We start from the raw sequence: 26,415 nt of genomic DNA, 5'->3' as shown, positions 1-26,415 counted from the left end.
CATCAGGAATCATAGCAGTCGAAATCAAAACATCCTTATCAGTTATTGGCACATGTGTATGAATTTTCAGTTTTTTGTTCAATGTGGTTATTTGAACATCTTTTTCATTTAATTTATTTTCCATATCGGAAATTTTAGTTTTCAGAAGCGAAGTATTTTCCATTAGTAGAAGATTTCTCGCCTCCAATTCTTCAATAATTTTGATCATCAGATCCTTCATCGTAGAATCGTTATTGATACCACTTGATTTTTCAAAATTTTCAGATTCCTTTGTATCGGTGACACTCTGGACTATCATTGTTTCTCCACAGCATTTGCCAAATTTTACCCCACAGCTAGGGTGAAATGACTTGGAGCATACACCACATTTTACACAACTTTTCACTACGTTGTTTTTGCAATATCCGCATTTAGAATTATCAGATTGAGGAGCAACGCTCGCATCGACCTTCTTATTAGACGACATATTGACGAATATTCAAGACATATTTGATTCGTTCCTAGAAATTTGAACCAAATATGAGAATAGTATTTATTTTCAGGCAACTCATAAAATGCCAAGATAAAATTCGAGAAAAAAAATTAGACTGAAAGAAAGAGCATTTTACTGAACCGCATACAAATCTGCACTTAGTTTCCTTCTGAATGGTCTCATTACGCTCTATTAGTGATGACGTCACACACCGCCATTTCAGTTCTCCTGTCAGTGTTCGGAATCCAAACAAATAAACAAATTGTCATTCAAATTAGTACGTTGTCGTTGAAGAAATTGGCTTATTTTGATAAATAAGATTATTTAAGGAACGATTTTATTATTAATTGATAGACAGAAGGCACGAGATTAATGCCAGTAAGTTCGAACTTGAAGTTCAACTAATAAACACGTGCTTTCTGAAAAAAAATATTTTTTAATTTCTATTCCAGAGTTTTTAGATAGTCCAGTTTAGGAATAATATTATAGATAATTAAATTTATATTCAATATAATGTAGCTACAAGTGTAACTGAACTTCAGGGAATTCAAAATTTGTGATAAATAAAAACATAAAAGAAAATGTATGAAATTTTTAAAATTTTATATCTGTTATCTTCAGAAAAAATAGCCTAAATATTTTTGAGAAATAGACTGAGGATATAGTGAGTGTTATTGGGGATGAAAGTGCTAAATTTTTCCTATCAAAGGACAATTCAGCCTTACGTTCCAAAAGTATACATCTTCCTTTACTCTGACGGTTTTAGAAAAATTAGTGCAAATTTTATACAAGGGTTTATTATATTACCTTTAATCATCAAATATGCAAGCACATATGGAAAAAAAATATATTATAAATATGAACATAAAAAAAATATGATTAATATCTGACAGAGAGATTTGAATCAGGGCTTCAAAACTCAAATAACATAGTCAAAAATTCATAACTCCAGATCTATAAAGGGTAGGAATTTGCTGTATAGTATTCATTATTATCATTATTATTTTAGTAACACATTTCCCAATACCATAATTGTATGGCTCCTTTCTTCAAAACTTTGGTTGGCCTGCTTTCTCTGGTCTACGTTTCCTGTGACGTGGATTGCCAGCTATCTCACCATTGCTTTGGTGGTCATCTAATGGGTCTTCATCTGAGGGGTTTGTTGTCCCTGGTGATCTTTGCCATTCTGTCTAGGCTCATTCTGTCCACATGCTGGTTCCATCTGACGACATCGTCATAAGTAATTTTTTTATGTTCAAATGGACAGAATCTATATGCTTTTGGAGGTCATTTCTCTATGCTTTTTGAGGTTATTTTTCTGATTGGCTGCATACTCATGTAAGTGACATTTATGTTCTTTTTAATTCAAATGGACAGAATCTATATGCTTTTTGAGGTCACGTTTCTGATTGGCTGCAAACGCACATAAGTGACATTTATGTTCTTTTTTATTCAAATGGACAGAATCTATATGAGTTTTAAGATAATCTTTCCGGGTGGCTGCATAATCACATAAGTGACATTTATGTTTTTTATTCAAATGGACAGAATCTATATGCCTTTTGAGGTTAATCTTCAGGTTGGCTGCATAATCACATAAGTGACATTTATGTTCTTTTTTATTCAAATGGACAGAATCTATATGACTTTGAAGGTTTTGTTTCATGCTTGCAGCATACTCACATAAGTGACATTTAAATTCTTTTATGTTCAAATGGACAGAATCTATATGCATTTTGAGGTTATTTTTCTGATCAGCTGCAAACTCACATAAGTGACATTTATGTTCTTTTTTTTTTTTTTATTCAAATGCCTTTTGAGGACACTTTTCAGATTGGCTGCAAACTCACATAAGTGACATTTATGTTCTTTTTTATTCAAATGGACAGAATCTATATGACTCTGAAGGGATTTTTTCTTGCTTGCAGCATACTCACATAAGTGACATTTGAATTCTCTTATGTTCAAATGGACAGAATCTATATGCATTTTGAGGTTATATTTCTGATCAGCTGCAAACTCACATAAGTGACATTTATGATCTTTTTTATTCAAATGGACAGAATCTATATGCTTTTTGAGGTCATGTTTCTGATTGGCTGCAAACTCACATAAGTGACATTTATGTTCTTTTTTATTTAAATGGACAGAATCTATATGCTTTTTGATGTCATATTTCCGATAGGTTTCAAACTCACATAAGTGACATTTATGTTCTTTTTTATTCAAATGGACAGAATCTATATGACTTTTGAGGTTAACCTTCTGGTTGGCTGCATAATCACATAAGTGACATTTATGTTCTTATTTATTTAAATGGACAGAATCTATATGCTTTTTGATGTCATATTTCCGATAGGTTTCAAACTCACATAAGTGACATTTATGTTCTTTTTTATTCAAATGGACAGAATCTATATGACTTTTGAGGTTAACCTTCTGGTTGGCTGCAAACTCACATAAGTGACATTTATGTTCTTTTTTATTTAAATGGACAGAATCTATATGCTTTTTGATGTCATATTTCCGATAGGTTTCAAACTCACATAAGTGACATTTATGTTCTTTTTTATTCAAATGGACAGAATCTATATGACTTTGAAGGGTTTTTTTCTTGCTTGCAGCATACTCACATAAGTGACATCTATGTTCTCTTTTCTTTAAATGGACTGCATCTATATGATTTTGAAGGGTTTGTTTCTTGCTTGTAGCATACTCACATAAGTGACATTTAAATTCCTTTATGTTCAAATGGGCAGAATCTATATGCATTTTGAGTTCATTTTTCCGACTGGTTGCAAACTCACATAAGTGACATTTATGTTCTTTTTTATTCAAATGGACAGAATCTATATGACTTTTGAGGTTAATCTTCAGGTTGGCTGCATAATCACATAAGTGACATTTATGTTCTCTTTTATTCAAATGGACAGAATCTATATGCATTTTGAGTTCATTTTTCCGACTGGTTGCAAACTCACATAAGTGACATTTATGTTCTTTTTTATTCAAATGGACAGAATCTATATGCCTTTTGAGGTTAATCTTCAGGTTGGCTGCATAATCACATAAGTGACATTTATGTTCTCTTTTATTCAAATGGACAGAATCTATATGCTTTTCGATGTGATTTTTCCAATAGGTTTCAAACTCACATAAGTGAAATTTATGTTCTTTTTTATTCAAATGGACAGAATCTATATGACTTTGAAGGGTTTGTTTCTTGCTTGCAGCATACTCACATAAGTGACATTTAAATTCTTTTATGTTCAAATGGACAGAATCTATATGCATTTTGAGGTTATTTTTCTGATCGGCTGCAAACTCACATAAGTGACATTTATGTTCACTTTTATTCAAATGGACAGCATCTATATGCCCATTGACATTGCTTTTCTGGTTGAAAGCAAACTGTCCTCTTTCATATTCAAGAGACGATCTCATTCCATTCTCATCAGTGTAATGCTGAACAATATCCATGATTTCATTCTTTTTATCCTCAATTGTGTACTGAAAACTAGAACAAAAAAAAATAATTGTAACATTTTCAATTATAAGAGATTTGAAGATAAAACAATTTCAACAAACACTGGAAATTTACATTCAAAAGTGTTCTTCTAAGAAACCGAATTTTCAAAATGATATTTCAATGGAATATTTCACAAAGTGTGACATCTTTGTAAAAAGTATTGTTGCTTGACTACATTGATTTTCGTAGTTAGAGGATTTGAAATAGAAATTTCAATATCACATAATATAATAGATTAGACTTTATTTCATAGGAACTATTGAAATCTTCAAGATCTAATTTACACAATTTCAAAATAAATATATTTGGAAAATTAGTATCTTGTATCTGTGTATCCTAGTGTATCTGATTTATTGCGAAATAAAGAAAATAATATTAAACAGTTCGTGTTAAACCTTCATGGTGAGAAAATGTGAATAATTTCAACGCGCCTTGAGAATTTCTTTAAAAAAGTGATTATTATGAGTAAACAAATTCGATTAAGGAGGAGATGTACCTAAAAACCAGGAAGATTCAAAGCGTAAAAGACAAAAGAAAAAGTCAACCAAAAACGCCATAGATAGAAAGAAAAAAAAAAGATTATAAATCTCCTGATATCGTATTCAAACAACCCCAATTAATAAAAGATCCAGGAATGAATCAAAACATCCCTTTACCAATGGAAATTGATAAACAAAATAATGAACAGTCGACATCTGCCATGTCAACAAAAAATAATCAACAACAAGAAACATCGAAAACCAAAATAATAAACAGAAACCTTTAGGCCAAGATGAATGAAATCCAGAAGATGGAATATTCGAATTTATTTTATATTAATTCTGAAAACAATGAAATGAAATGAATGAAATCATAAAACGGACGACAAAACGCCACAGCAGTATAGAGAACTTCAAGCTGCTCGAATGGAATTGAAGGCAAGACGGTTGGCAGGTGAAACCGATCTAACCATTAAATACATTAAAGGCATACCAACTATTGTGGCGGTGAATAGTGCGAATACACGGGAACAAAAAAACTAGAGAGACATCTAATTGAATGGCCTATCATATACTCGAATCTTGCCTCCTTACCTGCAAAATTTAATGAGCTACTTGTCTTGGTTCGAGAAATGCGCCCATTTCTCATCTTTATTACAGAAACTTGGCTTCACCCTTGAATCCCTGATGGTTGTTACAAAATACCTGGTTTTTCTATCCATCGTAGTGACAGTGTAACTACCCCTGGTCTCGCTAGAGTATGTACATATATTCTTGATGACATTTTGAAATCCTAGAATGTGACTGAATTTTCCCTCAATACGCCGGGCCTAGATAATATTTTCATTGAAATCCAATCGAAGGATATTTCACTTAGTGTAGGCTGCATCTATCGTCCACGCGCTTCTATATATGATCAACTGATATTTGACTATTTAGAAAATATGTCTTTAAATAGGAAAAACGTGATAATTACTGGTGACTTTAATTTCGGCGATATTCGCGAGTGGCCTCCGAAGAATCTGCCTTCACATGGCTCTCCTGCTTTTCGCTTTATTGAGATGTTAAACAAAAGTAACTTTAATCAGGTTGTCAATGAGGCAACCAGATTCAGAATAAATCAGACCCCAACTACACCAGATCTGATACTTGTTGATGATATTGAACTATTATCCGACATAAAGTATCTTCCACCAGTGGGAGTGTTACATCTTGGTCGAAACAACCCCAGAATGAAGTATTATTTCGATGGATATCCGATAGAATCTTGCGACTCACATAATGATTTGGGTGTTGCAGTGGATAGCAACCTAACATGGAGTTCACATATATTGCATTGTACAACCAAGGCCAAGAAATCCCTGTACATGATTCAAAGATGCTTCGATCGGTGTAGCTGCCAGACCCTGTCTTCATTGTATAAGACTTACATACGTCCGATACTAGAGTTCGCTGGACCGGTGTAGCATCCTTCTTTTAGGCAAGATAAACTTCTGTTGGAGCAGGTGCAGCGGAGGGCGACCCGGATTCCTTTTGGTAATATAAGACCAAGTTATGAGAAACGGTTATCCATGATGAAACTAGATAAATTCGCAGACCGAAAAGTTAGGGGCGATATGATCACTGCTTTCCGAGCTATAAGAGGGTTCTAAGGAGTGGATTTATCCTCTCTTTTCACTTTCAATAGGAATCAACTGAGGGGACACAACTATAAATTAAAGAGAGAGCAATTTTTCACCCGAGGGCGGGAGTATTTCATATCGAACAGAGTGTTTCTGCTTTGGAATGGGCTACCCTCCGGGATAGTGAACGCTTTTAGTGTGAACGTCTTCAAGAATAGGTGGGATGCGTGGAGGTGTGAATGATGATTGGCCAAGACATTTTCTTTTGTTTGTTTTTTCTCAACTTGTGATTTTTTTTTTATTTTTCTTTGCATTGAGTTATATAGATTTATCTCAACTCATTTGTACTTTATAATAATAATAATAAATAGATAAAATACAAATGTCGACCATTTGGAATACGATTTTTCCTATCTACTTCTACTTAAATGAAGAGACAATAAGCCACGTTCTTTCTAGAAATAACTTTCACTATGAAAAAAGTTAAAATTTGGTTACAGTATCAAGAAAAAATAATGAATGCTTACCCCAAGTCAAATGAGTTTCCTTTTTCATAGCTATCATCAGCTTCTCCCATTTCGATCTTTACTCTGTGATGATTATTTTCATCAAGGAAAATTTTTGAGTATGTTTCCATTTCTGACTTCAACACTTTGTAAATTCTCAATTTGTTTGTGTATGTTTTGTATTATCTCTACTGTGCACGATAGCATGAAGCTTGTCTGTTTTCCCCGACTAAAAAGATAATGTTCCCAATAGACAAAAAAATCCTTAATTTCTCTATGATATACCCACAACGCTCTCCACGAATAAATAACAACTTTGTCATCCATACAGTGCTGCCAACCCACTGAGCTCAAATAAAGGTAGATAGAGGTTCGAAATTTAGGTAGATGTTGCCAAATTTAGGTAGATTATTTTTTCCTTTTTTTAAGGAGTTTTGAAAGAACTGAGTCCATAGAATTATACTTTATTAATGATAAATATTGATGAATTAATAAAAAAATATAAGAATTTACATAATAAAAAAAAATGAAAAACAAAGAAATATATTTATGTAATAATTTAAAATTAAAATTTAAATATATATAAAATAATGATAATTTTTCCCAATCACTCCCATAGGTCTGGTAATACTTTCTTTTCTTCGGTAATGGACCACGACTTGTTCCTTCGCCTCCACTATCACTGGCACTCATATTTTCGATAAATTCAGCAAAAAACTTACCTATACAAAACGACACCTTTTCTGTTTCGTCAAAATCGCAATATCCCGATTCAGCAATTCTACTAAAACAGCCTGCTTTGAAGGAAGTTGTTCTCTTTACTACTTGAACACGAAAGAATAAATAGTCTTTCAAATATTTCCTTTCAACAGATGTGGATAATTTGCAAGAAAACGCTTGTTGTCCAAAAACTTTTATTATTTTAACATCCAAAAGGGTCTTTTATTGCTTCCCGACGGCAGCCTTTGATGCATTCAGAGGGTCTCATCTCATTCCTTTCGACGATCTTATTTTATTCTGTTTTTTTTAAGCATAGGGATCGATTCAATTAATCTGCGAGCAATACGAACCTATCTATTTTTCCTACGTACATGCAACCATATTTACTATCGCTATTTTTCTATCAAGCAAGTGCGTATTGAGGCGCAGCCATCGTTATTTATTAGTTTATTACCCATTTCAGTCCTTTCTTTGCATCTGTATGTTTCTGAAACTCCGCCGCTGATCTCCGAAGATCTTCGTATCTAATGGCGTGCGTAAAAATTAAGATGTGAGAGCTTTAATAAGGAATAGATTTTTTTCATAGTCACGTTACTGGTAAAACGGTTTGTCGTTGATCTAAAACCGTAAAGTTCGCGCGGAGCTGAATTAAGGTAGATCGAGTTCTAAAAAGGTAGATAAGTAGATTAGTTCGAATTTAGGTAGATCTACCTAAATTTAGGTAGGGTTGGCAGCACTGCATCCATAGACAAACTTATATAAAATGGCGAATTGGGACATAGAACCACAGAACTTATAAATAAAAATCAGTGTTACCAATGCTACTTCACTGAAAAATCTGAAAAAATTTGCTCCTTCCGAAACAAATTCACTAGTTCATAGAAACATATATTATTCAAAAAAACTCAAAAAATTGGATATTTTCCATGGACTCAAGTTAAAGAAAACAGACTGGCTTTTTCTGGTTTACAACGAATGCCGAATATTAATTTAACAATATTTGCAATATGGTTTCACTGGGGCTGACATCTAAGGTTAATATTTAACGAATTGGTTTGCCTATAGGTTCCTGCAATACATGTATAGGTGGATTGTGGGTTATGGTGGGTTTATGCACCATTCCTAAGAAATAAGACTAAACCTAAGAATTAACAACTAAGAATTGAACGCTAACAAATCAATGAGGGCGTTTATGCACTTTACTTAAGAACTAACACTAACACCAGAAAGTTGACCAACTTTTATGGTGGATTTATGCACCGTACCTCAAGACTAAGAACTATGAACCAAGAACTAAACCTAAGAATTCAGTGGCGTTTATGCACTCTCTTGTTAGTTCTTAGTTAAGGCATGTGCAAGTGCTCGAATTACTTTCTATTTATTCTATACTTTGATGTTTGACATTGATATTCATTGTGAAAAAATTAAATTTAATTTTTTCAAATACGCCTAATACTTTTCATCGATAAACACGAATAAAGAACATGAGATGATAGAAACTGGTACTCGTTAATATTGAAATTATATGCGGCGATGGCCGATGGCACACTTCTATATTTTACCTGAGCCCTTAGTTCTTAGTTAACAGTTGGCCTGCTAGTGTTAGTTCTTAGGAAACGTGCATAAACGCCCTCATTGATTTGTTAACGTTCAATTCTTAGTTCTTAGGTTTAGTCTTAGTTCTGCTACAGTGCATAAATCCACCATTAACTAAGAACTAAGGGCTTAGGTAAAATATAGAAGTGCGCCGCATAGAATTTCAATATTAACGAGTACCAATTTCTATAATTTTATGTGCCATTATTCGTGTTAATCGATGAAAATTATTAGGTGTATCTGAAAAAATAAATTTAATTTTTTCACAATCAATATCAATGTCAAACATCAAAGTATGGAACAAGTAGAAAGTGGTTCGAGCACGTGCGCATGCCTTAACTAAGAACTAACAAGAGAGTGCATAAACGCCACTGAATTCTTACTTAGGTTTAGTTGTTAGGAATGGTTCATAAGATGCTTGAAGAGTTGAAATGGAAATGTTAATGCACATAATAAAACCCAGATTCAAAACATTCCTTGATTCATAACTAATCAACATTACAACATATTTCATCAGATTAAAGCATTCTCAATAGAATGTATTAGCCTGTGAAAGCAATATGCCTCAAAGCCTAGGGTCTCTTAGTAACTTATGATAACCATATTTGAAAGATATGGTTGCATCAATCAGTAAATCGAAAAAATCCGCTAGGCTCAAGAAAACCCGCAAGTTGGATAAAAATCCACCGATTAGCAACACTGGTATCCTAATAGCACTTACTATTTCCTCAGTCTATTTCTCAAAATATTTGGGCTACTTCTTCTGAAGACAACATATATAAAATTTTGAAAATATCATAAATTTTCTTTTGTGTTTTTATTTATTACAAATTTTGAATTCCCTAAAATTCAGTTAAACTTGAAGCTACATTATATCGAATGTAAATTTAATTATCTATAATATTATTGATATAATATCAATCATAAAAACTCAGGAATAGAAATTAAAAACTATCTTCTTTTAGATAACACTCAATGAAATTCACCTTTTTCTGGAAGACATTTTAGCTATTTCAATACTATTTTCATCTGAATAACTCAATATTTCTCATTAAAAACGCCTTATTCCCATAGCCATTTCAACAATCAAGTCATGCAAAAAACTCAGTATTTCTCCAAAAAAAATTAAAAACGCTTTTTTCTCATAGGATATTCGCATGTGTTGCCATTAATTCAATGACTCCATCCTTCCCAACACCGCTCTTTCTTTGATAGTCTGCAAAGCGATGCAAGTAGAAGCCACGTGAGGGCCAGTCCATGTTGTTATAGGTCTATGGAAGAATCTGATCGCAGGTTAATATTCATCTTGGGAAATTCTTCATTCTATTGAAACTATGTAAGAAATGAGGTATATTTATTTATTACTAATTAATTAAAAACATTGTATTTTACGAGAGTTTATTTACTGTATATTGTTTACATAAGAAATCTACTAAAATAACTCATAAATTGGAAATTATTCCTTAAAAAAATTATGAAACTAGCTTCTTTTCATTTTCTTCTTGAGAAGACATACATAGAAATATAATAATTTACTTATTTTTTATATTCAAGTTAAATATCGATTTTGTAATATTAATCCTTACTAAGAAACAATTAACCACGCCACTGGAATGTTTACTGCACCTCTATTTGTCAATTTTGCAGGTTTGTTGTTTTCCTAGCTCACTTTATCATCTTACTGATGCAACTTATATGTCTTTTAAGAAATTCTTTCACGCTTTAAACATACTCACAGTGACATTTATATTCTTTTTCATTCAAATAGACAGAATCCATATTAATTTTGAGGTAAACTTTCCAGTTGGCTGCATAATCACATAAGTAATTCTTTTATGTTCAAATAGACAGAATCTATATGCTTTTCGAGGTCATTTCCTGATTCTATACGCTTTTTGAGGTTATTTTTCTGATTAGCTGCATACCCATGTAAGTCACATTTATGTTCTTTCTCATTGAAATGGAAAAAATCTATATGCCTTTTGAGGAAAAACTTATGCTTGTCTGCATAATCTCATAAGTGATATTTATGTTCACTTTTATTCAAATGCACAGAATCCATATGAATTTTGATATCAACTTTCTGGCTGGCTGCATAATCACATAGGTGTTATTTATGTTCCATTATTATATTATTATATATTATATTAAATTATCCATTTTTATTCAAATGGACAGAATCTATATGCCTTTTGAGGTTAATCTTCTGGTTGGCTGCATAATCACATAAGTGACATTTATGTTCTTTTTTATTCAAATGGACAGAATCTATATGCCTTTTGAGGTTAATCTTCTGGTTGGCTGCATAATCACATAAGTGACATTTATGTTCTTTTTTAATCAAATGGACAGAATCTATATGACTCTGACAGTTTTGTTTCTTGCTTGCAGCATACTCACATAAGTGACATTTAAATTTTTTTATGTTCAAATGGACAGAATCTATATGCTTTTTGATTTCATGTTTCCGATTGGCTGCAAACTCACATAAGTGACATTTATGTTCTTTTTTATTCAAATGGACAGAATCCATATGAATGTTGATATCAACTTTCCGGCTGGCTGCATAATCACATAAGTGACATTTATGTTCTTTTTTATTCAAATGGACAGAATCTATATGAGTTTTAAGATAATCTTTCCGAGTGGCTGCATAATCACATAAGTGGCATTTATGTTCTTTTTTATTCAAATGGACAGAATCTATATGCCTTTTGAGTTCATGTTTCCGATTGGTTGCAAACTCACATAAGTGACATTTATGTTCTTTTTTATTCAAATGGACAGAATCTATATGCCTTATGAGGACATATTTCTGATCGGCTGCAAACTCACATAAGTGACATTTATGTTCTTTTTTATTCAAATGGACAGAATCTATATGCTTTTTGAGATTATTTTTTTGATTGGCTGCAAACTCACATAAGTGACATTTATATTCTTTTTTATTCAAATGGACAGAATCTATATGCTTTATGATGTCATGTTTCAGATTTGCTGCATAATTACATAAGTGACATTTATGTTCTCTTTTATTTAAATGAACTGCATCTATATGATTTTGAAGGGTTTGTTTCTTGCTTGCAGCATACTCACATAAGTGACATTTAAATTTTTTCATTTTGAAATGGACAGAATCTATATGCATTTGGAGGTTATTTTTCTGATCGGCTGCAAACTCACTTAAGTGACATTTATGTTCACTTTTATTCAAATGGACAGCATCTATATCCCCATTGACATTGCTTTTCTGGTTGAAAGCAAACTGTCCTCTTTCATATTCAAGAGACGATCTCATTCCATTCTCATCAGTGTAATGCTGAACAATATCCATGATTTCATTCTTTTTATCCTCAATTGTGTACTGAAAACTAGAACAAAAAAAAATAATTGTAACATTTTCAATTATAAGAGATTTGAAGATAAAACTATTTCAACAAACACTGGAAATTTACATTCAAAAGTGATCCAGGAATGAATCAAAACATTCCTTCACAATGGAAATTGATAAAGAAAATAATGAACAGTCAACATCCGCCATGTCAACAAAAAATAATCAACAACAAGAAACATCGAAAACCAAAACAAATAAACCAAAATAATAAACAGAAACCTTTAGGCCAAGATGAATGAAATCCAGAAGATGGAATATTCGAATTTATTTTATATTAATTCTGAAAACAATGAAATAGATAAAATACAAATGTCGACCATTTGGAATACGATATTTCCTATGTCCAGAGATATAATTCTCAAAACCATTCTCCGCTTTATCCTCAAATCCAATACTAATAAAAAGGAATTGGAACAAGCCCTGTCAGAGCTAAAGAAGGCGAAAAAAATAGTCAGTTACAAGAAAACAACATCGCAAAAACCGACAAATACAAGAAGAGAGCCTCAACAAACTTACTCTATGGTGATTTCAAATATGGAAACGTGTATAAAAGAAGAAGAAATAAGTCAGCATCTTTTATCACAAACCATAGATACTGCAAAAGGATAATCTCAAGAGCCCAATCAAAACCCACAAGATTTATTAGAATAATTATGGGTGAAATTGAATCATTTGAAGCACTTTTGAATAATGGATTATTTTTCATGAATCAACACTATTTGGTATATCCCAGCCATCCTCCAGACCCAACTCCTATACCTTCCAACAAATGTTTACAATTCGACCATAAAAGATTCATGCACAAATTCACCAAAATACTTGAAAATGACAAGGACCACATAATATGTCTCAGTACAAAACCAATAATGCTCCGAAGTGCTTGTCTTGTGGCACAGAAGACCATATGGCATGATCAATTAAATGTCCGAAACATCCAAAAAAAACCCATAGAAGTTATTTCAAACGCTAATACATGATGAAATAAAAATTTTTATAATACGAAATTAATAGGCAAATTCATGTCAACATCTTGAATACTCTATAGTAACATTAACAGCTATATACCAAAAAACATCTCATAAACAATTTCAAACTTCAAAAGAGGCATAAATAGGTATAATAAAAATATTCAAAATATGATACAGCAGTTTAGAGAGAACTGGATTAATGCATGCAACAAAATTAATTATTCCAAAGGGAAAAATTTCTACTTCAATGAAATGTTTGGGTGTACAGATTGATAATAAACTGAATTTCAACATGCAAACGAAACTAGTAAAAAAGAAAACTATCACTATAGAGCCAAATACTTTGCCAAACTGACATATAAAAAACAAGTTATAACCATCCAAAATGCTACAAAAATTTATAAAAGCATATGTCGACCTTCAATTGAATATGAACACCCAATATAAATATAAATTGTAGAACTTCAGCAGTAAAAATCTCAAGGTGGCAGGGACAACGGCACTTAGGATCATCTCAAAAATCAGACATCCCAACAATATATTGCATAACCCGCCAAACCAAGCGATTCAAGAACAAGGTGAACCAATTGATTCTTGATTTTGTATTTTCAACAGAAAGTTTTTCAATAACCTTAAAGATCTCGATGACACAACTTTTAGAAAACACCCTACACAGACTTTATTTAGAGCATTAGAAAATACATAATGTACTTTTTTTTTTAATATTTATGTATATGCAGTGTAATAGGCTGAAGGACCTCAGGTAGATGGCCATCAATAAACTTTTCTCTTTCTTTCTCTATTATTGAATTGTATCTAAATATTTTACATTATTCGGAAAAAAAGAGATGGTCAACATATTCTGACATTTTTCATTAAAATCAAGAAATTAATGGTTGGTTCATGCTCCATTCCTAAGAACTAAGGACTAAGACTTAACCTAAGAATTGAACTCTAACAAATCAATGAGGATGTTTATACATTTTACCTAAGTACTAAGAACTAATACTAGCACTAGAAAGTTGATCAACTTTTAACTAAAAACTAAGCTCTTAGTTAAAATAATGGAGTTCGCATGCACCGCATAGAATTTCAATATTAACGAGTACCAGTTTCTTTCGTTTTATGTTCTGTTATTCGTGTTTATCGATGAAAAGTATTCGGTGTATCTGAAAAATAATAAATTAAATTTTTTCACAATCAATATCAATGTCAAACATCAAAGTATAGAACAAATAGAAAGTAGGTCGAGGCCGTGCGCTTTCCTTCACTAAGAACTAACAAGAGAGTTCATAAACGCCACTGAATACTTAGGTTTAGTTCTTAGTTCTTAGGAATGGTACATAAACCAGCCATAAGACTAAGACCAGTTTAGAAATATTTGAAACTTTCAAAATCGCAAAAACACATCTACTAAAATGAAGAGACAATAAGCCATGTTCTTTCAAGAAATAATTTTCATTATGAAAAAAGTTAAAATTTGGTCTACAGTATCAAGAAAAAATGATTAATGCTTACTCCAAGTCAAATGAGTTTCCTTTTTCATAGCTATCATCAGCTTCTCCCATTTCCATCTTTACTCTGTAATGATTATTTTCATCAAGGAAAATTTTTGAGTATGTTTCCATTTCTGACTTCAAAACTTCGTAAATTCTCAATTTATTTGTGTTTGTTTTGTATTATCTCTACTGTGCACGATAGCATGAAGCTTGTCTGTTTTCCCCGACTAATAAGATAATGTTCTCAATAGACAAAAAAATTCTTAATTTCTCTATGATATACCCACAACGCTCTCCACGAATAAATAACAACTTTGTCATCCATAGACAAACTTATATAAAATGGCGAATTGGGACATAGAACCACAGAACTTATAAATTGAAATCAGTGTTACCAATGCTACTTCACTGAAAAATCTGAAAAAATTTGCGCCTTCCGAAACAAATTCACTAGTTCAAAGAAAGTTCAAAAAAACTCAAAAAATTGGATATTTTCCATGGACTCAAGTTGAAGAAAACATTAGACTGGCTTTTTCTGGTTTACAACGAATGCCGAATATTAATTTAACAATATTTGCAATATGGTTTCACTGGGGCTGACATCTAGGGTTAATATTTAACGAATTGGTTTGCCTATAGGTTCCTGCAATACATGTATAGGTGGATTGTGGGTTATGGTGGGTTTATGCACCATTCCTAAGAACTAAGACTAAACCTAAGAACTAATAACTAAGAATTGAACGCTAACAAATCAATGAGGGCGTTTATGCACTTTACTTAAGAACTAACACTAACACCAGAAAGTTGACCAACTTTTATGGTGGATTTATGCACCGTACCTCAAGACTAAGAACTATGAACCAAGAACTAAACCTAAGAATTCAGTGGCGTTTATGCACTCTCTTGTTAGTTCTTAGTTAAGGCATGTGCAAGTGCTCGAATTACTTTCTATTTATTCTATACTTTGATGTTTGACATTGATATTCATTGTGAAAAAATTAAATTTAATTTTTTCAAATACGCCTAATACTTTTCATCGATAAACACGAATAAAGAACATGAGATGATAGAAACTGGTACTCGTTAATATTGAAATTCTATGCGGCGCACGCACACTTCTATATTTTACCTGAGCCCTTAGTTCTTAGTTAACAGTTGGCCTGCTTGTGTTAGTTCTTAGGAAACGTGCATAAACGCCCTCATTGATTTGCTAACGTTCAATTCTTAGTTCTTAGGTTTAGTCTTAGTTCTTAGCTACAGTGCATAAATCCACCATTAACTAAGAACTAAAAGCTTAGGTAAAATATAGAAGTGCGCGTGCGCCGCCGCCGCATAGAATTTCAATATTAACGAGTACCAATTTCTATCATTATATGTGCCATTATTCGTGTTAATCGATGAAAATTATTAGGTGTATCTGAAAAAATAAATTTAATTTTTTCACAATCGATATCAATGTCAAACATCAAAGTATGGAACAAGTAGAAAGTGGTTCGAGCACGTGCGCATGCCTTAACTAAGAACTAACAAGAGAGTGCATAAACGCCACTGAATTCTTACTTAGGTTTAGTTGTTAGGAATGGTTCATAAGATGCTTGAAGAGTTGAAATGGAAATGTTAATGCACATAATAAAACCCAGATTCAAAATATTCCTTGATTCATAACTAATCAACATTACAACATATTTCATCAGATTAAAGCATTCTCAATAGAATGTATTAGCCTGTGAAAGCAATATGCCTCAAAGCCTAGGGTCTCTTAGTAACTTATGATAACCATATTTGAAGAAATCCATATCTTTCAAACCGGCCCGAAATATAGATGTCGGGCCGGTTTGAAAGATATGGTTGCATCAATCAGTAAATCGAAAAAAAACGGATAGGCTCAAAAAAAACCCGCAAGTTGGATAAAAATCCACCGATTAGCAACACTGGTATTCTAATAGCACTTACTATTTCCTCAGTCTATTTCTCAAAATATTTGGGCTACTTCTTCTGAAGACAACATATATAAAATTTTAAAAATATCATAAATTTTCTCTTGTGTTTTTATTTATTACAAATTTTGAACTCCCTAAAATTCAGTTAAACTTGTAGCTACATTATATCGAATGTAAATTTAATTATCCATAATATTATTGATATAATATCAATCATAAAAACTCAGGAATAGAAATTAAAAACTATCTTCTTTTAGATAACACTCAATGAAATTCACCTTTTTCTGGAAGAAATTTTAGATATCATGAAAATCTGTACCATACAGTCCCTAAATGTGAATCGTTAAGCTATTTCAATACAATTCTGATCCGAATATCTCAATATTTTTCTTTAAAAAAAATAAGGGTCCGTTATTCCCATAGCCATATTAAGCTATTTCAATACTATTTTCATCTGAATAACTCAATATTTCTCATTAAAAACGCCTTATTCCCATAGCCATTTCAACAATCAAGTCATGCAAAAAACTCAGTATTTCTCCAAAAAAAATTAAAAACGCGTTTTTCTCATAGTATATTCGCATGTGTTGCCATTAATTCAATGACTCCATCCTTCCCAACACCTCTCTTTCTTTGATAGTCTGCAAAGCGATGCAAGTAGAAGCCACGTGAGGGCCAGTCCATGTTGTTATAGGTCTATGGAAGAATCTGATCGCAGGTTAATATTCATCTTGGGAAATTCTTCATTCTATTGAAACTATGTAAGAAATGAGGTATATTTATTTATTACTAATTAATTAAAAACATTGTATTTTACGAGAGTTTATTTACTGTATATTGTTTACATAAGAAATCTACTAAAATAACTCATAAAATGGAAATTATTCCTTAAAAAAATTATGAAACTAGCTTGTTTTCATTTTTTTCTTGAGAAGACATACATAGAAATATAATAATTTACTTATTTTTTATATTCAAGTTAAATATCGATTTTGTAATATTAATCCTTACTAAGAAACAATTAACCACGCCACTGGAATGTTTACTGCACCTCTATTTGTCAATTTTGCAGGTTTGTTGTTTTCCTAGCTCACTTTATCATCTTACTGATGCAACTTATATGTCTTTTAAGAAATTCTTTCACGCTTTAAACATACTCACAGTGACATTTATATTCTTTTTCATTCAAATAGACAGACTCCATATTAATTTTGAGGTAAACTTTCTAGTTGGCTGCATAATCACATAAGTAATTCTTTTATGCTCAAATAGACAGAATCTATATGCCATTTCCTGATTCTATACGCTTTTTGAGGTTATTTTTCTGATTAGCTGCATACCCATGTAAGTCACATTTATGTTCTTTCTCATTGAAATGGAAAAAATCTATATGCCTTTTGAGGAGAAACTTATGCTTGGCTGCATAATCTCATAAGTGACATTTATGTTCACTTTTATTCAAATGCACAGAATTCATATGAATTTTGAGATAAACTTTCTGGCTGGCTGCATAATCACATAAGTGACATTTATATTCTTTTTCATTCGAATGGACAGAATCCATATGAATTTTGATATCAACTTTCCGGCTGGCTGCATAATCACATAAGTGACATTTATGTTCTCTTTTATTCAAATGCAGAGAATCCATATGAATTTCGAGATAAACTTTCCGGCTGGCTGCATAATCACATAAGTGGCATTTATGTTCTTTTTTATTCAAATGGACAGAATCTATATGCCCTTTGAGGTTAATCTTCTGGTTGGCTGCATAATCACATAAGTGACATGTATGTTCTTTTTTATTCAAATGGACAGAATCTATATGCCTTTTGAGGTTAATCTTCTGGTTGGCTGCATAATCACATAAGTGACATTTATATTCTCTTTTATTCAAATGGACAGAATCTATATGCTTTATGATGTCATGTTTCCGATTGGCTGCAAACTCACATAAGTGACATTTAAATTTTTTTATGTTCAAATGGACAGAATCTATATGCTTTTTGATTTCATGTTTCCGATTGGCTGCAAACTCACATAAGTGACATTTATGTTCTTTTTTATTCAAATGGACAGAATCCATATGAATGTTGATATCAACTTTCCGGCTGGCTGCATAATCACATAAGTGACATTTATGTTCTTTTTTATTCAAATGGACAGAATCTATATGAGTTTTAAGATAATCTTTCCGGGTGGCTGCATAATCACATAAGTGACATTTATGTTCTTTTTTATTCAAATGGACAGAATCTATATGCCTTATGAGGACATATTTCTGATCGGCTGCAAACTCACATAAGTGACATTTATGTTCTTTTTTATTCAAATGGACAGAATCTATATGCTTTTTGAGATTATTTTTCTGATTGGCTGCAAACTCACATAAGTGACATTTATATTCTCTTTTATTCAAATGGACAGAATCTATATGCTTTATGATGTCATGTTTCAGATTGGCTGCATAATCACATAAGTGACATTTATGTTCTCTTTTATTTAAATGAACTGCATCTATATGATTTTGAAGGGTTTGTTTCTTGCTTGCAGCAAACTCACATAAGTGACATTTATGTTCTTTTTTATTCAAATGGACAGAATCTATATGCTTTTTGAGATTATTTTTCTGATTGGCTGCAAACTCACATAAGTGACATTTATGTTCTTTTTTATTCAAATGGACAGAATCTATATGCTTTTTGAGATTATTTTTCTGATTGGCTGCAAACTCACATAAGTGACATTTATATTCTTTTTTATTCAAATGGACAGAATCTATATGCTTTATGATGTCATGTTTCAGATGGGCTGCATAATCACATAAGTGACATTTATGTTCTCTTTTATTTAAATGAACTGCATCTATATGATTTTGAAGGGTTTGTTTCTTGCTTGCAGAAAACTCACATAAGTGACATTTATGTTCTTTTTTATTCAAATGGATAGAATCTATATGCTTTTTGAGATTATTTTTCTGATTGGCTGCAAACTCACATAAGTGACATTTATGTTCTTTTTTATTCAAATGGACAGAATCTATATGCATTTTGAGATTATTTTTCTGATTGGCTGCAAACTCACATAAGTGACATTTATATTCTTTTTTATTCAAATGGACAGAATCTATATGCCTTATCATGTCATGTTTCAGATTGGCTGCATAATCACATAAGTGACATTTATGTTCTCTTTTATTTAAATGAACTGCATCTATATGATTTTGAAGGGTTTGTTTCTTGCTTGCAGCATACTCACATAAGTGACATTTAAATTTTTTCATTTTGAAATGGACAGAATCTATATGCATTTGGAGGTTATTTTTCTGATCGGCTGCAAACTCACTTAAGTGACATTTATGTTCACTTTTATTCAAATGGACAGCATCTATATCCCCATTGACATTGCTTTTTTGGTTGAAAGCAAACTGTCCTCTTTCATATTCAAGAGACGATCCCATTCCATTCTCATCAGTGTAATGCTGAACAATATCCATGATTTCATTTTTCTTATCCTCAATTGTGTACTGAAAACTAGAACCAAAAAAATAATTGTAACATTTTCAATTATAAGAGATTTGAAAATATTTCAACAAACACTGGAAATTTACATTCAAAAGTGTTCTTCTAAAAAATCGAATTTTCATAATGATATTTCAATGGAATATTTCACAAAGTGTGACATCTTTGTAAAAAGTATTGTTGCTTGACTACAATGATTTTCCTAGTTAGAGGATTTGAAATAGAAATTTCAATATCACATAATATAATCGATTAGACTTTATTTCATAGGAACTATTGAAATCTTCAAGATCTAATCTACACAATTTCAAAATAAATATATTTGTAAAATTAGTATCTTGTATCTGTGTATCCTAGTGTATTTGATTTATTGCGAAATAGAGAAAATAATATTGAACAGTTCGTGTTGAAACTTCATGGTGAGCACATGTGAATAATTTCAAGGTGCCTTGAGAATTTCTTCAAAAAAGTTATTATTATGAGTAAACAAATTCGTTTAAATAAAATTTCTAAGCGGATTACTGCTTGCACCGCAGTCTTCGAACTTCTCTACAGATCAGAAATGTCCCAAGTTAGCGGCACTTCTACTTATACCTCTTCAGGAGGAGAAGTACCTAAAAACCAGGAAGATTCAAAGCGTAAAAGACGAAAGAAATGATCAAAAACGCCATAGATGCAAAGAAAAAAATCCGATAATAAATCTCCTGATATCATATTCAAAAAACCCCAATTAATGAAAGATCCAGGAATGAATCAAAACATTCCTTCACCAATGGAAATTGATAAAGAAAATAATGAACAGTCAACATCCGCCATGTCAACAAAAAATAATCAACAACAAGAAACATCGAAAACCAAAACAAATAAACCAAAATAATAAACAGAAACCTTTAGGCCAAGATGAATGAAATCCAGAAGATCGAATATTCGAATTTATTTTATATTAATTCTGAAAACAATGAAATAGATAAAATACAAATGTCGACCATTTGGAATACGATATTTCCTATGTCCAGAGATATAATTCTCGAAACCATTCTCCGCTTTATCCTCAAATCCAATACTAATAAAAAGGAATTGGAACAAGCCCTGTCAGAGCTAAAGAAGGCGAAAAAAATAGTCAGTTACAAGAAAACAACATCGCAAAAACCGACAAATACAAGAAGAGAGCCTCAACAAACTTACTCTATGGTGATTTCAAATATGGAAACGTGTATAAAAGAAGAAGAAATAAGTCAGCATCTTTTATCACAAACCATAGATACTGCAAAAGGATAATCTCAAGAGCCCAATCAAAACCCACAAGATTTATTAGAATAATTATGGGTGAAATTGAATCATTTGAAGCACTTTTGAATAATGGATTATTTTTCATGAATCAACACTATTTGGTATATCCCAGCCATCCTCCAGACCCAACTCCTATACCTTCCAACAAATGTTTACAATTCGACCATAAAAGATTCATGCACAAATTCACCAAAATACTTGAAAATGACAAGGACCACATAATATGTCTCAGTACAAAACCAATAATGCTCCGAAGTGCTTGTCTTGTGGCACAGAAGACCATATGGCATGATCAATTAAATGTCCGAAACATCCAAAAAAAACCCATAGAAGTTATTTCAAACGCTAATACATGATGAAATAAAAATTTTTATAATACGAAATTAATAGGCAAATTCATGTCAACATCTTGAATACTCTATAGTAACATTAACAGCTACATACCAAAAAACATCTCATAAACAATTTCAAACTTCAAAAGAGGCATAAATAGGTATAATAAAAATATTCAAAATATGATACAGCAGTTTAGAGAGAACTGGATTAATGCATGCAACAAAATAAATTATTCCAAAGGGAAAAATTTCTACTTCAATGAAATATTTGGGTGTACAGATTGATAATAAACTGAATTTCAACATGCAAACGAAACTAGTAAAAAAGAAAACTATCACTATAGAGCCAAATACTTTGCCAAACTGACATATAAAAAATAAGTTATAACCATCCAAAATGCTACAAAAATTTATAAAAGCATATGTCGACCTTCAATTGAATATGAACACCCAATATAAATATAAATTGTAGAACTTCAGCAGTAAAAATCTCAAGGTGGCAGGGATAACGTCACTTAGGATCATCTCAAAAATCAGACATCCCAACAATATATTGCATAACCCGCCAAACCAAGCGCTGTATTCAAGAACCAGGTAAACCAATTGATTCTTGATTTTGTATTTTCAACAGAAAGTTTTTCAATAACCTTAAAGATCTCGATGACACAACTTTTAGAAAACACCCTACACAGACTTTATTTAGAGCATTAGAAAATACATAATGTACTTTTTTTTTTAATATTTATGTATATGCAGTGTAATAGGCTGAAGGACCTCAGGTCGATGGCCATCAATAAACTTTTCTCTTTCTTCCTCTATTATTGAATTGTATCTAAATATTTTACATTATTCGGAAAAAAAGAGATGGTCAACATATTCTGACATTTTTCATTAAAATCAAGAAATTAATGGTTGGTTCATGCACCATTCCTAAGAACTAAGGACTAAGACTTAACCTAAGAATTGAACTCTAACAAATCAATGAGGATGTTTATACATTTTACCTAAGTACTAAGAACTAATACTAGCACTAGAAAGTTGATCAACTTTTAACTAAAAACTAAGCTCTTAGTTAAAATAATGGAGTTCGCATGCACCGCATAGAATTTCAATATTAACGAGTACCAGTTTCTTTCGTTTTATGTTCTGTTATTCGTGTTTATCGATGAAAAGTATTCGGTGTATCTGAAAAATAATAAATTAAATTTTTTCACAATCAATATCAATGTCAAACATCAAAGTATAGAACAAATAGAAAGTAGTTCGAGGACGTGCGCTTTCCTTCACTAAGAACTAACAAGAGAGTTCATAAACGCCACTGAATTCTTAGGTTTAGTTCTTAGTTCGTAGTTCTTAGGAATGGTACATAAACCAGCCATAAGACTAAGAACAGTTTAGAAATAATTGAAACTTTCAAAATCGCAAAAACACATCTACTAAAATGAAGAGACAATAAGCCATGTTCTTTCTAGAAATAACTTTCACTATGAAAAAAGTTAAAATTTGGTCTACAGTATCAAGAAAAAATAATGAATGCTTACTCCAAGTCAACTGAGTTTCCTTTTTCATAGCTATCATCAGCTTCTCCCATTTCCATCTTTACTCTGTGATGATTATTTTCATCAAGGAAAATTTTTGAGTATGTTTCCATTTCTGACTTCAACACTTTGTAAATTCTCAATTTGTTTGTGTATGTTTTGTATTATCTCTACTGTGCACGATAGCATGAAGCTTGTCTGTTTTCCCCGACTAAAAAGATAATGTTCCCAATAGACAAAAAAATCCTTAATTTCTCTATGATATACCCACAACGCTCTCCACGAATAAATAACAACTTTGTCATCCATAGACAAACTTATATAAAATGGCGAATTGGGACATAGAACCACAGAACTTATAAATAGAAATCAGTGTTACCAATGCTACTTCACTGAAAAATCTAAAAAAATATGCTCCTTCCGAAACAAATTCACTAGTTCATAGAAACATATATTATTCAAAAAAACTCAAAAAATTGGATATTTTCCATGGACTCAAGTTAAAGAAAACATTAGACTGGCTTTTTCTGGTTTACAACGAATGCCGAATATTAATTTAACAATATTTGCAATATGGTTTCACTGGGGCTGACATCTAGGGTTAATATTTAACGAATTGGTTTGCCTATAGGTTCCTGCAATACATGTATAGGTGGATTGTGGGTTATGGTGGGTTTATGCACCATTCCTAAGAAATAAGACTAAACCTAAGAATTAATAACAAAGAATTGAACGCTAACAAATCAATGAGGGCGTTTATGCACTTTACATAAGAACTAACACTAACACAAGAAAGTTGACCAACTTTTATGGTGGATTTATGCACCGTACCTCAAGACTAAGAACTATGAACCAAGAACTAAACCTAAGAATTCAGTGGCGTTTATGCACTCTCTTGTTAGTTCTTAGTTGAGGCATGCGCAAGTGCTCGAATTACTTTCTATTTGTTCTATACTTTGATGTTTGACATTGATATTCATTGTGAAAAAATTAAATTTAATTTTTTCAAAGACGCCTAATACTTTTCATCGATAAACACGAATAAAGAACATGAGATGATAGAAACTGGTACTCGTTAATATTGAAATTCTATGCGGCGATGGCCGATGGCACACTTCTATATTTTACCTGAGCCCTTAGTTCTTAGTTAACAGTTGGCCTGCTAGTATTAGTTCTTAGGAAACGTGCATAAACGCCCTCATTGATTTGCTAACGTTCAATTCATAGTTCTTAGGTTTAGTCTTAGTTCTTAGCTACAGTGCATAAATCCACCATTAACTAAGAACTAAAAGCTTAGGTAAAATATAGAAGTGCGCGTGCGCCGCATAGAATTTCATTATTAACGAGTACCAATTTCTATCATTATATGTGCCATTATTCGTGTTAATCGATGAAAATTATTAGGTGTATCTGAAAAAATAAATTTAATTTTTTCACAATCAATATCAAACATCAAAGTATGGAACAAGTAGAAAGTGGTTCGAGCACGTGCGCATGCCTTAACTAAGAACTAACAAGAGAGTGCATAAACGCCTTTGAATTCTTAGGTTTAGTTATTAGAAATGGTTCATAAGATGCTTGAAGAGTTGAAATGGAAATGTTAATGCACATAATAAAACCCAGATTCAAAATATTCCTTGATTCATAACTAATCAACATTACAACATATTTCATCAGATTAAAACATTCTCAATAGAACGTATTAGCCTGTGAAAGCAATATGCCTCAGAGCCTAGGGTCTCTTAGTAACTTATGATAACCATATTTGAAGAAATCCATATCTTTCAAACCGGCCCGACATCTATTGCATCTATCAGTAATCGAAAAAAATCCGCTAGGCTCAAAAAAACCCGCAAGTTGGATAAAAATCCACCGATTAGCAACACTGGTATCCTAATAGCACTTACCATTTCCTCAGTCTATTTCTCAAAATATTTGGGCTACTTCTTCTGAAGACAACATATATAGAATTTTAAAAATATCATAAATTTTCTCTTGTGTTCTTATTCATTACATATTTTGAATTCCCTAAAATTCAGTTAAACTTGTAGCTATATTTAATCGAATCTAAATTTAATTATCTATAATATTATTGATATAATATCAATCATAAAAACTCAGGAATAGAAATTAAAAACTATTTTCTTTTAGATAACACTCAATGAAATTCACCTTTTTCTGGAAGAAATTTTAGATATCATGAAAATCTGTACCATACAGTTCCTAAATGTGAATCGTTAAGCTATTTCAATTCAATTCTGATCCGAATATCTCAATATTTTTCTTAAAAAAAAAAATAAGGGTCCGTTATTCCTATAGCCATATTAAGCTATTTCAATGCTATTTTCATCTGAATAACTCAATATTTCTCATTAAAAACGCCTTATTCCCATAGCCATTTCAACAATCAAGTCATGCAAAAAACTCAGTATTTCTCCAAAAAAAATTAAAAACACTTTTTTCTCATAGGATATTCGCATGTGTTGCCATTAATTCAATGACTCCATCCTTCCCAACACCTCTCTTTCTTTGATAGTCTGCAAAGCGATGCAAGTAGAAGCCACGTGAGGGCCAGTCCATGTTGTTATAGGTCTATGGAAGAATCTGATCGCAGGTTAATATTCATCTTGGGAAATTCTTCATTCTATTGAAACTATGTAAGAAATGAGGTATATTTATTTATTACTAATTAATTAAAAATATTTTACGAGAGTTTATTTACTGTATATTGTTTACATAAGAAATCTACTAAAATAACTCATAAATTGGAAATTATTCCTTAAAAAAATTATGAAACTAGCTTGTTTTCATTTTCTTCTTGAGAAGACATACCGCCTACTGGTCTATGTTTCCTGTGACGTGGATTGCCAGCTATCTCACCATTGCTTTGGTGGTCATCTAATGGGTCTTCTTCCGAGGGGTTTGTTGTCCCTGGTGATCTTTGCCATTCTGTCTAGGCTCATTCTGTCCACATGCTGGTTCCATCTGATCACATCGTCCACTTGG

General features: G+C 31.8%; 1 protein-coding gene and 1 long non-coding RNA gene across 2 annotated transcripts; both read right to left on the bottom strand.

Annotated features, from left to right (window-relative positions):
• Positions 1-1,454: 1,454 nt before the first annotated feature.
• On the bottom strand, positions 1,455-6,960 carry LOC123685231 (zinc finger protein 711-like). Its single transcript, XM_045624852.1, has 3 exons — positions 6,630-6,960; positions 2,286-3,989; positions 1,455-2,031 (listed from the first exon to the last, which is right to left on the bottom strand). Exons 1-2 carry the CDS (start codon positions 6,737-6,739, stop codon positions 2,777-2,779), a joined length of 1,323 nt encoding a protein of 440 aa, XP_045480808.1. The 5' UTR covers positions 6,740-6,960; the 3' UTR covers positions 1,455-2,031; positions 2,286-2,776.
• A 13,529-nt stretch (positions 6,961-20,489) lies between these two features.
• On the bottom strand, positions 20,490-24,141 carry LOC123685232. The gene is made up of 2 exons (XR_006748274.1): positions 23,413-24,141; positions 20,490-23,056 (listed from the first exon to the last, which is right to left on the bottom strand). It is a non-coding gene; the product is annotated as an uncharacterized LOC123685232 (long non-coding RNA).
• Positions 24,142-26,415: the final 2,274 nt, after the last annotated feature.

Source organism: Harmonia axyridis, chromosome 7 (assembly GCF_914767665.1).
Source record: "Harmonia axyridis chromosome 7, icHarAxyr1.1, whole genome shotgun sequence".
NCBI lineage: Eukaryota > Metazoa > Arthropoda > Insecta > Coleoptera > Coccinellidae > Harmonia > Harmonia axyridis.
The sequence above is the reverse complement of the archived record's forward strand: the minus strand, read 5'-3'. Positions and strand labels throughout refer to the sequence as shown.

Excerpts from the sequence above, each read along its gene's own strand:
- LOC123685231 (XM_045624852.1), bottom strand. The coding sequence starts at position 6,739 with ATGGAAACATACTCAAAAATTTTCCTTGATGAAAATAATCATCACAGA. Across the intron at positions 3,990-6,629 it reads GGAAACTCATTTGACTTGGG|TTTTCAGTACACAATTGAGG; the intron begins GTAAGCATTCAT and ends TTTTTGTTCTAG.